The sequence below is a fragment of the Thalia democratica genome, chromosome 2, assembly GCF_965202585.1.
Source record: "Thalia democratica chromosome 2, ktThaDemo2.hap1.1, whole genome shotgun sequence".
Classification (NCBI taxonomy): domain Eukaryota; kingdom Metazoa; phylum Chordata; class Thaliacea; order Salpida; family Salpidae; genus Thalia; species Thalia democratica.
The window spans coordinates 52,971,956-52,985,672 of NC_139166.1; the positions used below are offsets into that span (position 1 = coordinate 52,971,956).

The following is a 13,717-nucleotide window of genomic DNA, read 5'->3' on the forward strand; positions in this document are numbered from 1 at the left end:
AATAAAAACTGCAGATTTTTATTCACGTATTACTAAAATAACACTTGTCACGATTTTAAAATGTTCTAAATGAAACTCTCTACTTTTTTTACTTTTTATCTGCTTCGGCTGCGGTGCCTGCGCCTCACGCTGCCCGAACGACTCCTGGATCTGTTTGTAAAAAAGTTTGTAAAAATTTAAAATTAAGTTTATATATGTTTTTTTATTTTAGTTTATTCTGTTGTGATCATGTAATCAAAAGTAAAACAATTGTAAAGAAATAAAGCCAGTATTTTTTTGTTTCTAATTATACTTACAAACAATATAAATACAAAGACAAAAATAAAAATAAACTTTCATAAGCCTTAAATGGTGTGAAGCTATTTTGAATATAACTACTTGGACAAAAAAGTTAAGTCTCAATGAAATTTTTTAAACTGGATGTTTCAAGATAATATGAAATCAAACCTTCTCGGAGACACACTCGAGTCCCTTCCTTTCCTGGGAGATCGGCTCCTGCTTGCAGATCGGTTGTAAGGCAAGCTGTTTGGTGTTTTTATTAACTTTTGTATAAGTTAATATGGTTTATTTTAAGAGTAACAATTAAGAGTTTTCAACTTGAATTTAAGGAGTTGATATAGAATTCATGGATATATTTAATATCTAATGAAGAATTATGTTATAACTGATAAATCCTACAGGGCAAAACATTGATTTGTAAATAACTTCTTTGAATTATTAATTTGTAATTTTGTTAAATAAAAATCTATTATAGAAACTTAAAGTTCTGTTTGAAAAAACTCAGTTTTTTTTTTGACTTTTTATACTTGTAGGTTGCAAAAACGATACACAATCTATATATATTATATGAAAGTATAAAGTTGGTTCTCAACGATTGAAATTTCATGTTATAATATAAGAATAATTGTAATATAAAGGTAAATATTTATTTCAATTTATAAAAATTAAGGCCATAGGGGGGTAGGCCATGTTTTTTACAAGTTGATCTTATTTTATAGAGTTTTTACTAAGCTTCAAGTTGCTTTTTACCCTTTTTAAAAATTCGAATTAGTTTTTGAGATATGTCCGGCCAAAGTCGGGCCGCATAACAGGTTCCTTATGGGTAAGGAAAAACTAAAACGGCGAAAAAAGACTAATGCATTCAAAATCTACCTCCTCCTTCATTTTTTAAGCAATCTTCTTCAAACTTTCACAGTCTATTCTTTATACAATAACAAAAAAACGTTATTTGTGACTTTAAAAAATTTTAAGTAAAAATACCTTTTTTTTGAAAAAAAAATTTTTTTTTGATAAATAATCACTTTTTTTTTTTGTCATGAAATTTTTATTTTTTAAAATTATTAAAATTCACAAATAACTTTTTTTTCTCATAATGTAAGGAACATTTCCTGAAAATTTGAAGAAGATTGCTTGAAAAATGAAGGAGAAGATAGATTTTAAAGCCCGTTTTCAAAAACTCGAGAAAAACGGCTTTAAAGTTACCCTTTATATACCCTTTATAAAGACAACCCTTTATATAACCGGTCATAAAAAAAAGTTACTTAATATTTTTAAAATCTAAAAAAAGCATCTGAAAGATTATGAAATTTACTATAATATAAGTCTATATGTTATTTTTGGTCAAAAAATGGCTTCTACCCCCCTATGGCCTTAATTACAATTTTGTTTACTATCTTTTAAAAATTTTAATTAAATATTTTATACAAAACCTAGCGCACTTTTATAATAAGTGTTTCACTATTTTTAAAACTTAATAGTTTTATACACCCTAAAATACAAAATATTAGTATAATTACATAACTCACAACAAAGCTATCAAACATCAAGTTAGTTCATATATGAATTAAAATAACTATTGTACATTTTATACTATCCAATTTTTGCACATAACATAAGCTTATATAAAATATATTAAACTACCTTCTCTTTCTTTGACGACTTCCGCTCCTACTTCTGAGTTCAAACAAAAAAAAAATCAAAATTATTGTTAATTGACTTTTTTTAAACTAAAATAAATTTTTCCTCTATTTTGATTTTTTCTACTTAATAACTTAAGCTGTAATTTTAAAAGGCGTTCTGTACTGAAGTTTGAAAAAAACAAATGGCTTTTATATAAAAATGTGAAATAGTTTTACTTATAAAGATTATTTGTTCAATTAATTTTATACTCATTTCTAATAAATTCTTCTAAAAAATAGAAACTTTAACTAAATGTTTAAAAAACATCAAAAAACTTGACTAGAAAATTTTGACTATAAACTTTTAAGTCACAAAAGAACAACACAGTCTCCAATGCACAAATAAGTGGTTTATACTTCCAAATTTAGTTTTCGACGGATAAACTAATTAAGAAAGTTGAAAATTTACCTCCTTTTCCTACCACGGCTTCTGCTCCTGCTTCTAGAGTATCTTCTTCTTGGTGAGCGAGACCTGCAAAGAATAAACTGCTTGAAAATTATGAAAAAAATCTTACGCATTCACACCAATCAAATAATTGATAAAACCTCATAAACTCGATAAACGCTCTGCCTACTTCTTCGATTTCAAAACTCAAAAAAAAAAAAAACACCCGTTTTTTATAGATTAAAAGGTCCCTGATAGTACCTATACATTCATTGCAGACTAAGTAGTTTAGCTGTGTGCGTGTAGGTTTCTCTTAGTCAGGTATGAAGTAGTAGTAGAGTACGTAGTAATGTCGAGGAGGTTTAAGAAGGTAGCAAGAAGCTATTTGTGATCATAGAGCGGTTATTAAAGATGTCGCATGTAGAAATCATGTAACAATTTAGCAGAGAAGCGACGTAGTTGCGAAGTGAAGCGAAGATTCTATGATAATATTGAGGTTATTGCTGTTGTTTAAAATTGAAACTTTAATAGTGCAAAGCTAATTACCTTTTAAATAAACTAAAAGTTTAGCTTATTATTTACTTTTAAAAAAAACAAAAACTTTGAATTTAAAATTAATCATATTTTCATAAATTTATTTTAACTTAAGTCTAAATGTGATGAGAGTTCATACTTTGCTTTGAACTTTGATCAAAAAATAAACTTAAATTTAACACTCTCTAAACTTATTTATTAAACATAAACTTAACAAAATTGTTATAAGTTTATTTATTTAATAGTGTACTTAAGTACTTCTTCATAGCTTAACAGTATAGCGGTTCAATTGAAGTTCGTGATCATTTTTATGGCCATAGAGGGGTAAAAACATTTTTACTAAACTTAACATTGGATGTTAACTAAAACCTTGAAATATATTAATTAACTTATGAGAACTAGTAATTTTTTAAACAGTTTTCGATATTTACCACAACTTTATATTTTTTTAAGTTTATCTACTTATTTTTGAGCCTAAGACCTCAAGATGTCAGGGAACACTTCTTCAACAGTTTTAAAGATTTGTAGTAAAACTATATAAAACTATATATAGATAAATTAAAACTACAAAAAGTATTCTTTAAAAGTAGCTTCAACAGGGTTGCCAAATGATTTTGGCAAGTTTTCTCCAAGTTTAAAACTTTTTTTTAGTTTTTCAAATTACGCGTTTTGGGTCTTTTTTTAGTTTAAAATTAAGTTTAAGGTTTACTGTGTACAATAGTATAACGACATTGAAAAGATACTTTAAATGTGCTTTTTAATTAAAAACTTTTTTCATGATCACAAAAAAAAATAATCTTTATGATAATTTAATCTTTATGATAAATTTTTGGTGCCAAATCAAAATTTTACTATTTAATATGTAAAAATTGTTTAAAATTCCAGTTTTTCAGGTTTTTTAGAGATTTTTGTTAAAAATTCGGGTTTTTTTTCTAAATTTCTTAAATTCCAGATTTTTCCAGGATTCTAGGTTTTTTGGCAGCCCTACTTCAATTATTTTTTTTAAAGAAAATATTAACTATATAAAAACATTTAAAAGTTAGCTTATCAAATTTAACCTTACAAAGAATAAAAATGTTATGGCTAGTAAAAAAAATGTTATGGCTAGTAAAAAAAAATGTTATAAGATATTTTTATTGAAATATTATTTTTCTCCTTTTAAATTTTTCTTACAAAACTATTTTACATACTGACTTTTATCTTTTGTATCTCAAAAGTTACTTAGAACTTTGTAAAGCAGTAAAAAATGTTTGATAGCTAAGATAAAACTGACAAAGTAAGATTAACTTGTTATATTTGAAAAAGACCTCCCTAAATCTTTTAGTTCTTTAGTTTATCTTGGAATTTTAATTAAGTTTTTCAAACTTTTTTATCTTTATTAGAAATATAATTTGACAATAAATAGTAATAATTTAACGTAATACTTCTACAATGAATTGATACAACAGTGACATACTTCATAATCATAAAAGTATTCAAACTTTTACATTACTTAAAATATTCTATTTATACTACACATACTTTTTAAGTTAAGAAAATAATCATTTAGTTTTAAAAGATACCATTTACATAAAAAATACAACAAAACTAATTTAAAAATTTTTCGAAACAAATTCTAACTTGATACTATTTTAAACAATTTTAAAACTGATAGACTTTTACAGATTTACAGACAGTTACACGAAAACTAAATTTGTAAACAAAATCATAACTTTCATAAACATAAATGAAATAACACCATGGTTTTGTGCCATAAGTCAATACATTTGATAGTTTATATAACTTTTCACAAAAAAAGTTACTTACAAAAGACTTACAAATTGAAAATAAATCAAACCTGTCACGCCCATATCCGCCCCTCCTGTCACCATTACGATCACCACCTCTTCTGTCACCACCACGACCTCTTCCGGCCCCAGATGACATTTCAACACGGGCGCGCACACCACAAATTGTCCTGTAAATGAAATTGTTTTACTAAAATTATGTCAACATTTCAAACCTTGTCTTGTTCATACTTTATATTATATTAGTTCATAATTAACGGTATTTACAAATAATTTATGAAAAATGGGTGTGTATGCAGACTTATGTATTAGTTATAACAACAAGAAATAGCTTTAAATATAAACAGTTCTAATTATATAAGAGCAAAGTTTCTAAAAAAAAACCTTAGTGTTTGTTTAAAATCAATCAAATAATTGACAACAAAGCTGATTGAGTCTAAGAACACAACACACATTTTCTAAACTGCATTAGTGATTTTTTGAATCAAAAAAACATCTTTACCTTCCATCAAGATCATGAACAGCGTCCTCAGCATCGCGCTGGTCTTCAAATTCAACAAAAGCGAAACCTGGAGGGTTTCTGGCGACCCAGACATTTTTCAGCGTCCCGTAGTACTGAAAGACTCGCTCCAACTCACTTTTGCTTCCGTTGTTGCCCAAATTACCAACATACACTTTGAAGTTTGACATTTTGCTTAAATTTATAACTAAAAACACAGTAATTTTTTATCAAAAGGTTATTATGTTGTTTAGCATTGCCTAATTAATTTTAATAATACTTTTTTATAAATAATATTTTAAGTAAAACAGAGTACTATGCTTTAGTACTGAGATTCTTATAACTTTTATTAGTAGTATATTATTTTTAGTTAAGCATTTTCTTATCATGTATTTTATGTAAATGAACTTTTTATTAAATTCAAAGTAATTAAAAAAAATATACAGAAAACTTAAAAAGGTAAGGCGGTATGTGCTTTATTTAATTATTCAGAATTAATAATATGTTCAATCTGTTCCCAAATAAATATGGAAAACATTCTGAGATTTACTCTTTAGTAATTCTTAAATATAAGAAACTTTGAAATGCACAGTGCAAACTTAGTTATTATAAAATAAAAATTAGAGTTTTAACAGTTTAGAACTTTTTTTTTAATTATAGTATTTTATGTAGTTAAAAATAATCTTTTAACTACCCAAAGTATTTACTACAAAAAACAATAATCTCAAAATCTCATTTACAATCATTAAGTCAAGTTTTATCCTTATTAGAGAAAAATCAATATATATTTTTTTAGAACAACTTATGCCATAATAAACTCATTAGTACTGTAGGTATGTCACATTATTTGCTATTGACATTTGTGTAGATATATACCTTTTAAAATGACTATTAACTTGATAACAATAAAGCAACTGCAGAATTAAACAAAAGTATGTACTAAATGTAAAACAACACAAAATAAAATGAAAAAACATCCACTTTTACAATATAACTCAGGCTAGGTTTTATTAGTTATATCATTTTTAAATAAAAAGTAAAAGCTGATCTTTGCTGGCCACAGTTTGTCAACCCCTAGTCTAACTTGGAGATTAAACTAATAAATTGAAAAGTTTACATAGAAAAATAAGTAAGACTGTTGGTTTTACTTTTAAAAACTTTAACATAATCTTCAGAATGTTGATTATAAGATAAATTAATTCACTTAATGCAAAATTCAAATAGATTAATTAATTCTTACAAGTAACTATGTTAATCTATAAGTATATAAAATTCAAGTTAAAATTAACGAAATTTTAACTTATTTTAAAATGTTATCATTCATTTCAAATTGAATATTGTACATTAAAGTTATATTTTACTCTGTAAAATATTTCGTATTTCTATCTTGTAAATATTTTAATAAAATTGTTGAAATATACAAATAACAGTATCTTAGACAGAAGTTAGAGTTCTGACAAAAACTATTAAACACATTAAAAAAAAGATTTATCTATGTATCTTTGAAATTAAGTTCTTAAATTTATTAACATGAAATAATATCTATCTATTCGCAATAACATTGAGAGTTAAATCTATTATCTTTTCTTAAAATATTTACAACTAAAGCACTTGAGGACTAAGATGTGAAAACAGTTGTAACTCCTAAAATATAAAACTTGGCTATCAAATATACCTTATAGATGATTTAATTATAAGCTAACATATTTTTACAACTAAGAGTTTTACTTATTATAGTATCCTTCTGCTTGAACACTTGCTAGGAAGTAAGTAGGTTACAAAACAATACTTTTATGCGATTGGACAACATTTGTTGGACAATCATGAATATGTGACAAAATATAAAGACAAGACTTTTTAATTCCTTAAATTAAGTAATTTCAAGTACTAATTGGTTCCTTAAATTAAAAAAAAAATTGTAATTTCATTTTTCATGTTATTTTTATAGCTGGTTTATTTTAGTTTGATTTTAACCTAACAAGTTTTATTAGTACAGCAAATTTTTTTGATATTAACATTTAATTAATTATTACACTTGACTATTACGTCATTTTCTATATTTAAAATTTAATGTTATAACTACATAATAATTTTGTTTCTATTTCAATTCAGTTTAAATAAGAAAGATACAATTTCTGAAAAGACTTACTTGAAAGTATTCAAATAAATTTTAGAAAATGGAATTTGTTTTGTTATATTTTTTAATATTGTTTTTGGGATAGAAAAGATTATTTTATTTAGTTTCTAATAATAAAATGTAAGGTTCCACTTATAGCAGCATTGTCATTCTTTGAGTCAAAAAAACTGTCTTGGGTGAACAAAACATGTCTTTAGTGACCTTAAACTGTCCTGAGTCATCCGTAGTTTTTTTTTTTCAAATCCATTAAAACATTTTTTTTAACTTTAGAAAATCAGGTCTATTTGTTATATTTGATGACTCAGGTTAATTTGTTATAAAAAAAAGTATATTGAAAATCTTAACTAAGATCAAATAAATATTATCCAAAATCTAGAAAAAAATGGCCTGTGATACTTTCAGAAATCTTAGAACTAATCTGAGTTTTTATTTATTAACTAAATTAACCTGAGTCATCCTGAGTTTAGTTTTCAAAATTATAATATCTTGAGACTTTCATAAGTTTTAAAATACTCTGTCTTAGGCGCAGCAAAGTCATCCTGAAAGACTATGGCTTGCCTAAGATACATCAAATTAGCGGAGTTTAAACAAATCAAGCTAGAATCTTTAAAAATACTATTTCACTAAAAATTTATTTTCTCCTTTGTTTTTGAGATAGTTACATGAAACCGTTAGGAAATATTCCTTGCCATATTTAAAAAATTCTCTATAAACAAAGTTTAAAAAAAAAATTAAGTTAATAACTGAAATCTGCTATTTTTACCTAACATTTAAATTTTTTTTTTCAGTTATTTCAGTTATTTTTTTTTTTTTATAAACTTTGTTTATACAGAATTTTCTAAATATAACAAGGAACATTTCCTAACCGTTTCAGGTAACTATCTCAAAAACGTAAGAGAAAATAAACTTTAATGAAATAGCATTTTTTTACCTTTATTAAATACACTGGTATAAAGCAAATATTCAAAAGTAATTTGCTCCAACAAGCTTAAAGCTAGGAAGCTTTTTTTTTTGTGCTGTCTATTTATGTGATTTCCCAACCTCAAAAAATTTCAATAAGTAAAATTCCAAAATTTTAATTTTAGAGGGGCAACAGACGCACCCTAATGGCCACCCTGTATATACTGGGTAGGAGTCTAATATGCACAGAAGGACACTTTTGCACGGGTCAAAAAATAATATTTTTTAATTTTTTTATTAACTTTATTTATTATTATTTATTTACTACCTTTATTACCCCTAACCCTTGATCAATAATTTTTTTCTGTTTTTATTTTTTATTTTTTTTTTGTTTTTTCTTATAAATGGATTTTATTAGATAACTTTTTTTTTTCTGTTTTTATTTTTTGTTATTTTCTTTTCATTTAGTTATTTTTTTTTACTCTTGTTCAAAAATGACTCTTTGTGTAAAAGTATCTTTGTGAAAAAATTTCTCCTTGTGGGAAAATGTATTCTTGCATATTAGACCTGTTCCTGTATATACTATATATGGCATATAAAAAAGTTGATGATAAACTAAAAAAAACTGTAATAAAAAAATATATTAAGAACCTATTCTTAATAATTCTTCTCAAACTATGTGCACAGTAAATAATGTCAATTGCACTTGTTAAAGGACACTGGTTTATACCATAGTTATAACAGTGACTAACTATGTAAATTAAAGTATGGTTGTTTTTAACTTTTTATATGGTAGTATACTTGCATTTACATTAAAAAGTATTTTTGATTTTGTTTAACTTAACATTAATAACCATTTAAGACATCTCTTTAACTTTATATATGATATTACTTTTAATTAATTCATTTAATTTTCATGTACTTTTTAATTAGATAAGTATTAACATTGAAATTTGTTTTTATTATATCAGGGCTAAAATATACATTTATGAATGACAGTGTCATTTCATAATGAACTAAGTATTCTCAATTTAATTCTAATTACTGTCTTTTCAAATTAGTTTAGAACAATGCCGTAACTTTTTTGATAGATTTTAAAACTTATTAAATTTAGTATAACTACTATTAAAAATGTCTTAAAAGGAACTGCATTTGCTTTGAAATATGGTGTACATGGAACTTTTCCTTTAAATATAAAGTATCTAAAAATTTTATGACTAAGTTAAACAAACTTTATTACTTTTTTTTAAATAAAGTTGGCTATTAAATATTTGGTAATTTCCTAGGATGATTTCGCACCAATATCACGATTTTACACTTCCAATTTTATACTTTGATAAGATAAGTATAGAAATAAAAAGCTTAGTTTTAAAAATAGAGACTATAAGGTAAATAAAAAGAACAAATATAAATAAATAAAGAAAAAAATATAATGTGTAAAAATAAAATTATAAATATATTTTAAATATAAAATTTTTATTAATAAAAAATAACTATTTACAGATAGAAATGAAGACAAGCTGTTTAGAGCAAAGATAAATTATTGCAACATCTGCTGACCTAATTTCTAATTCTAATTTCGAAATTTTAACTACATGCAATTTATTGTGACAAAAATAAAATATTCTTACTATGAAAGCTTGTATTTATTTTACTTAAGTTTTACTTTGTATTATTATGATAACTTTAGTTTAAAATTAGTACAAACTTTAATAGTGAGAGTTTTTTATTAATATCACAAAAAAGCTTTGCATATAGTTAAAATATATAAAGTAGATACAAGGTCTTCATCTTGTCAGCTTGTCTTCATTTCCATCTGTAAATAATTAGAGTGTAATAGTTTACACCTATAAGTGTAAATAATAGAGTGAGATTTATTAAACTTTTTAGTAAATCAAAGTCTTATCAAAGTATAAAGTTGAAAGTGTAAACAACACTTAGTTAACACTTTATCTTCTTAAGAGTTTGTACAGGGTTCCTTATGCACGTGGAGCAGTGCAAAAATCAGGGTTGCCATTCTTTGAGTCAAAAATTGTTCTGAGTAACCAAAAAATATTTTTAATGAACTTAAACTGTCCTGGATCACCCTAAGTTTTTTTCAAATCCTTTAAAAAAAATTTAAAAATTTGAAATCATTGAATATAAATTTCTTCAAAAAAAGGTTATATAATAAAAAATAATATTTAAACTTTATCAACTAAATCTTGTTCAAAATCTAGAAAAATCTGGCTTGAGATTTTCAGTTTTCTTAAAACTGTATTGAGTTTTTATAATACAAAACTATCCTGAATCAGCCTGAGTTAAAAATAAAACTCAAAATATCTGGAGTTAAGATGAGTCATCCTGATATTTTCAAAAAGTTTTAAACACCCTGAGTTATCATTAGTGTGTGGCAACCCTATAAGTAAATAAAAAGTTTTATTTTCATTTACATAATTTCCAAATTTTTTTGAGAGATTTCTTCTGGGTTTAAGGAAGTACAAGTTTTTGGGTCTAATTATAGTATAAAATTAATTTAAATGTAAAAACCTGTCTTAAATAGTATAACAACATTGAGTAGATAAGTAGATAAGAATAGATGGTAAAGCTATGTTTAATGTGTTTTTAAATAAAAATAATTGATGGCAAGATAAAAAATTGGAAACTAAATAGGATGATGTTGCACTAATATGAAACTGAAATTATATTCATGTTCATTTAATTTTTGAGCTCTAAACCATAATTTAAGAATTTGCTTTTAACAAAGTAAATACATCAATAAAGTTCACACTTTAAGAAGAACGCATCCACATAAGGTAATAGAGAATAAACTATTTTCCTTTAAAACTAAACCATATTTTGATAATATATTTTATTTTGACACCATAAGTTATAGTATTCTATCTTCGCTTTAAAAAGCTTGTCTTCATCTTGATCTGAAAATACTTATTCATTTAGTATTTAATTTAATTAATTTCCTAAAACACCACTAAATATATAGATAAATGTGTACCTTATGCGGATGTATACTTCTTTAAGTTTGTACCTTAGCACTATATTTATTTTGTTAAAAGAACATTCTTAGATCATGGTATAGACTTTAGAGCCTAAATTAAATGAATACCAATATAATTTCAGTTTGCTATTGGTGTGACATCATCCAAATTAATTACCAAAAATTTTAACTGTACAATAGTTTTTTTGTTTCAAAGAAAAAATTCATTACTTAACATGTAAAAATTGTGTAAAATTACAGGTTTTTTGAGGTTTTTTAGTTATTTTTTGTTCAAAACTAGGTTTTTTTCAATATTTTTCAAATGCTAGGTTTTTTTCAATATTTTTGAAATGCTAGGTTTTTCGGCAACCCTGATTATAATTTCAGAATGATTTTTTTTTTAATAACTAAAACTTTAAGGCTGTAATTATAAGTCTATTAATCTCACTAATTTAACTTCCATTAGCTTTACCCATAATAATGTCATTTAATTTTTTTTTTTTAATTTCTGATATAACATAAGTTATTTTTTAGCATGACATTTAAATTGTCCTTTCATTTTTTTATTGGATTTGTTTTCATTTTACTTCCTAAAATATTGTTTAAATTTGACTGTTTAAGTAAATTAGCTTTAAAATAAACCTGTAAGTTTAAATGTTCGTCCTTCACCAGTAACAAAGTAAAGGCGGGCAAACAAATACATTATTAATTAAATAAACCCAAAGCACTTTATTATAAAACACAAAGTTTATAAGATGTTAGAAATCATATTGCTTTAACAAATATTCTTTGTTGCATAACCATAAGTTTACTATATCTCTACCTCAGTAAAAATTATGTTATCTTAAAGTTAAACTTTAATCTTAAATTATTTTATTATTTTGCAGCAATATTTGTTTAATGTTTTGCGTATTTTTTAAACTAAAGAGCTGTATTTTGAATAAACACTAAAAGATAAACATTTTGTATGAATTAAAAACAAAGTTTTCGGTAAAAAGATACTAAACATCATGGATATTGTTTACTATTTATAAAAAGAATAAACTAGTGCAGATGTCTTCTTTCAATTGTTTTTTGTTAATGTGCAATTTAAAAATTTAAATTTTTTAGCACTACGAGTTGTAAAAGTTGTAAAGATACAAAAGTCAAGAAAATAAAAATAATGTACTATTTTAATAGCTATTCCTAAAATTATCTATATAACTTGTTTTTTAAGATTTTTTTTTGTAAACAAAGGACTTTATAATTTAATTTATCTACGCTTTAGTTTAGTTTACTAACACATTCCTTAACACTTTAGAATAGTGGTTACTAGGATGATAAAAATATTTGCAACCCAATCGTCAAATAGAAAAATCTGTGCACTCAAATGTATTCTTCATCAAGAACACCTCATGTTAGTTTTAAAATAAGCCTTAAAAACACTTAAGAATTTAAGACCTTTTTTTACTTGCCAAGAACACCAGTATATCTAGTGTAAGTTTCAGAATTAGCCTTAAAATAACTAAAAAAAAATTCTTGGTATGTTTTTTCTCTTCATCGAGAACACTGGAATATTGAGTGCAACTTTTAAATTTTAAATAGTTTTCTTGCACCCCAAAATTTGTTTTGTCCACATTTCGGTAACCACTGCTTTAGAATACGATATGTATTTTATAAAATTGTAGAATTATTATACATATCTGTTGAATAAAAGTTTAGGTTTTTTTAAATGATAATTTTTGATGTACATATTTTGTAGAACTTCCTTATTTTCTTGACTTTTATATTGCTAAATAATTTTAACCTTATATTTAAGGTATTTCTAAAGCTTTATATACAGTTTTCTATATTTTTTTCTTGTACATGGTTCTTTAATACAATATGTTCGTTTATTGTCGTACCTAGTTTATTTAGAGTAGCATGTAAGTAGCTTTCAATCAGTATTATTTAGGTTTAAAACTATTTATGGTTAATTGTTAGGATTTAAAGTACACTATAACCAAACAAGCAAGTTACTATTGTTAAATTAAGTAATTCATATTCTTTGTCGGTTATAGCTCCACCACCGCAAAGAACTAGGTTATTTCGGCGCAACACAATAAGACTAGGAGGCCCTCTAACACCATCTGAGTTCTCAACGCAGCTGAGCTTCCAGCAGCGGTAGCAGGTCGAGGAAAAAATCGAGTACCCGAACTACGACGATTTCAAAAGGTTCGATATCGTCTTGCTGAAACTCGAGTTGCCGTTCTTTCTCTACTCGTTCGTCCGGCCGATTCAGTTACCGCACAGCTTCGTCCAAATTAAGCGTTTATCAGCCGGAAGTGCGAGGTAGTTTCAGGGGCGTGTCTAGATATTTTTCAATGGGGGTTCACAACATTTTTTGTTCTTAACTTGCCGCTTAAGTACGGATTTCTTAGGTATGCACTGCCAGTTAAGTACGCACTGTACGTACTACGCAATATTTAGCCGAAAAACTCCTGTGTTTAAAATTATTTTTCCTGCTTACAAATATTAAAAAAACATAAAACTAGTAATAGAAAAATATCATATTTTTTTATTTA

The 13,717-nt window shown here is 25.2% G+C and overlaps 1 protein-coding gene across 2 annotated transcripts; it reads right to left on the reverse strand.

Moving 5' to 3' along the window:
• On the reverse strand, window positions 1–5,367 carry LOC145829213 (putative splicing factor, arginine/serine-rich 5). Of its 2 annotated transcripts, XM_082936947.1 has the most exons (6): window positions 5,167–5,367; window positions 4,715–4,834; window positions 2,368–2,430; window positions 1,921–1,953; window positions 448–522; window positions 1–150 (listed from the first exon to the last, which is right to left on the reverse strand). In XM_082936947.1, the coding sequence occupies exons 1-6, from the start codon at window positions 5,352–5,354 to the stop codon at window positions 96–98; spliced, it is 534 nt and encodes a 177-aa protein (XP_082793073.1). In that variant the 5' UTR covers window positions 5,355–5,367; the 3' UTR covers window positions 1–95. The 2 variants fall into 2 exon arrangements, with proteins under 2 accessions (XP_082793073.1, XP_082793074.1); XM_082936948.1 differs by lacking the exon at window positions 1,921–1,953.
• Between the last annotated feature and the right edge of the window lie 8,350 nt (window positions 5,368–13,717).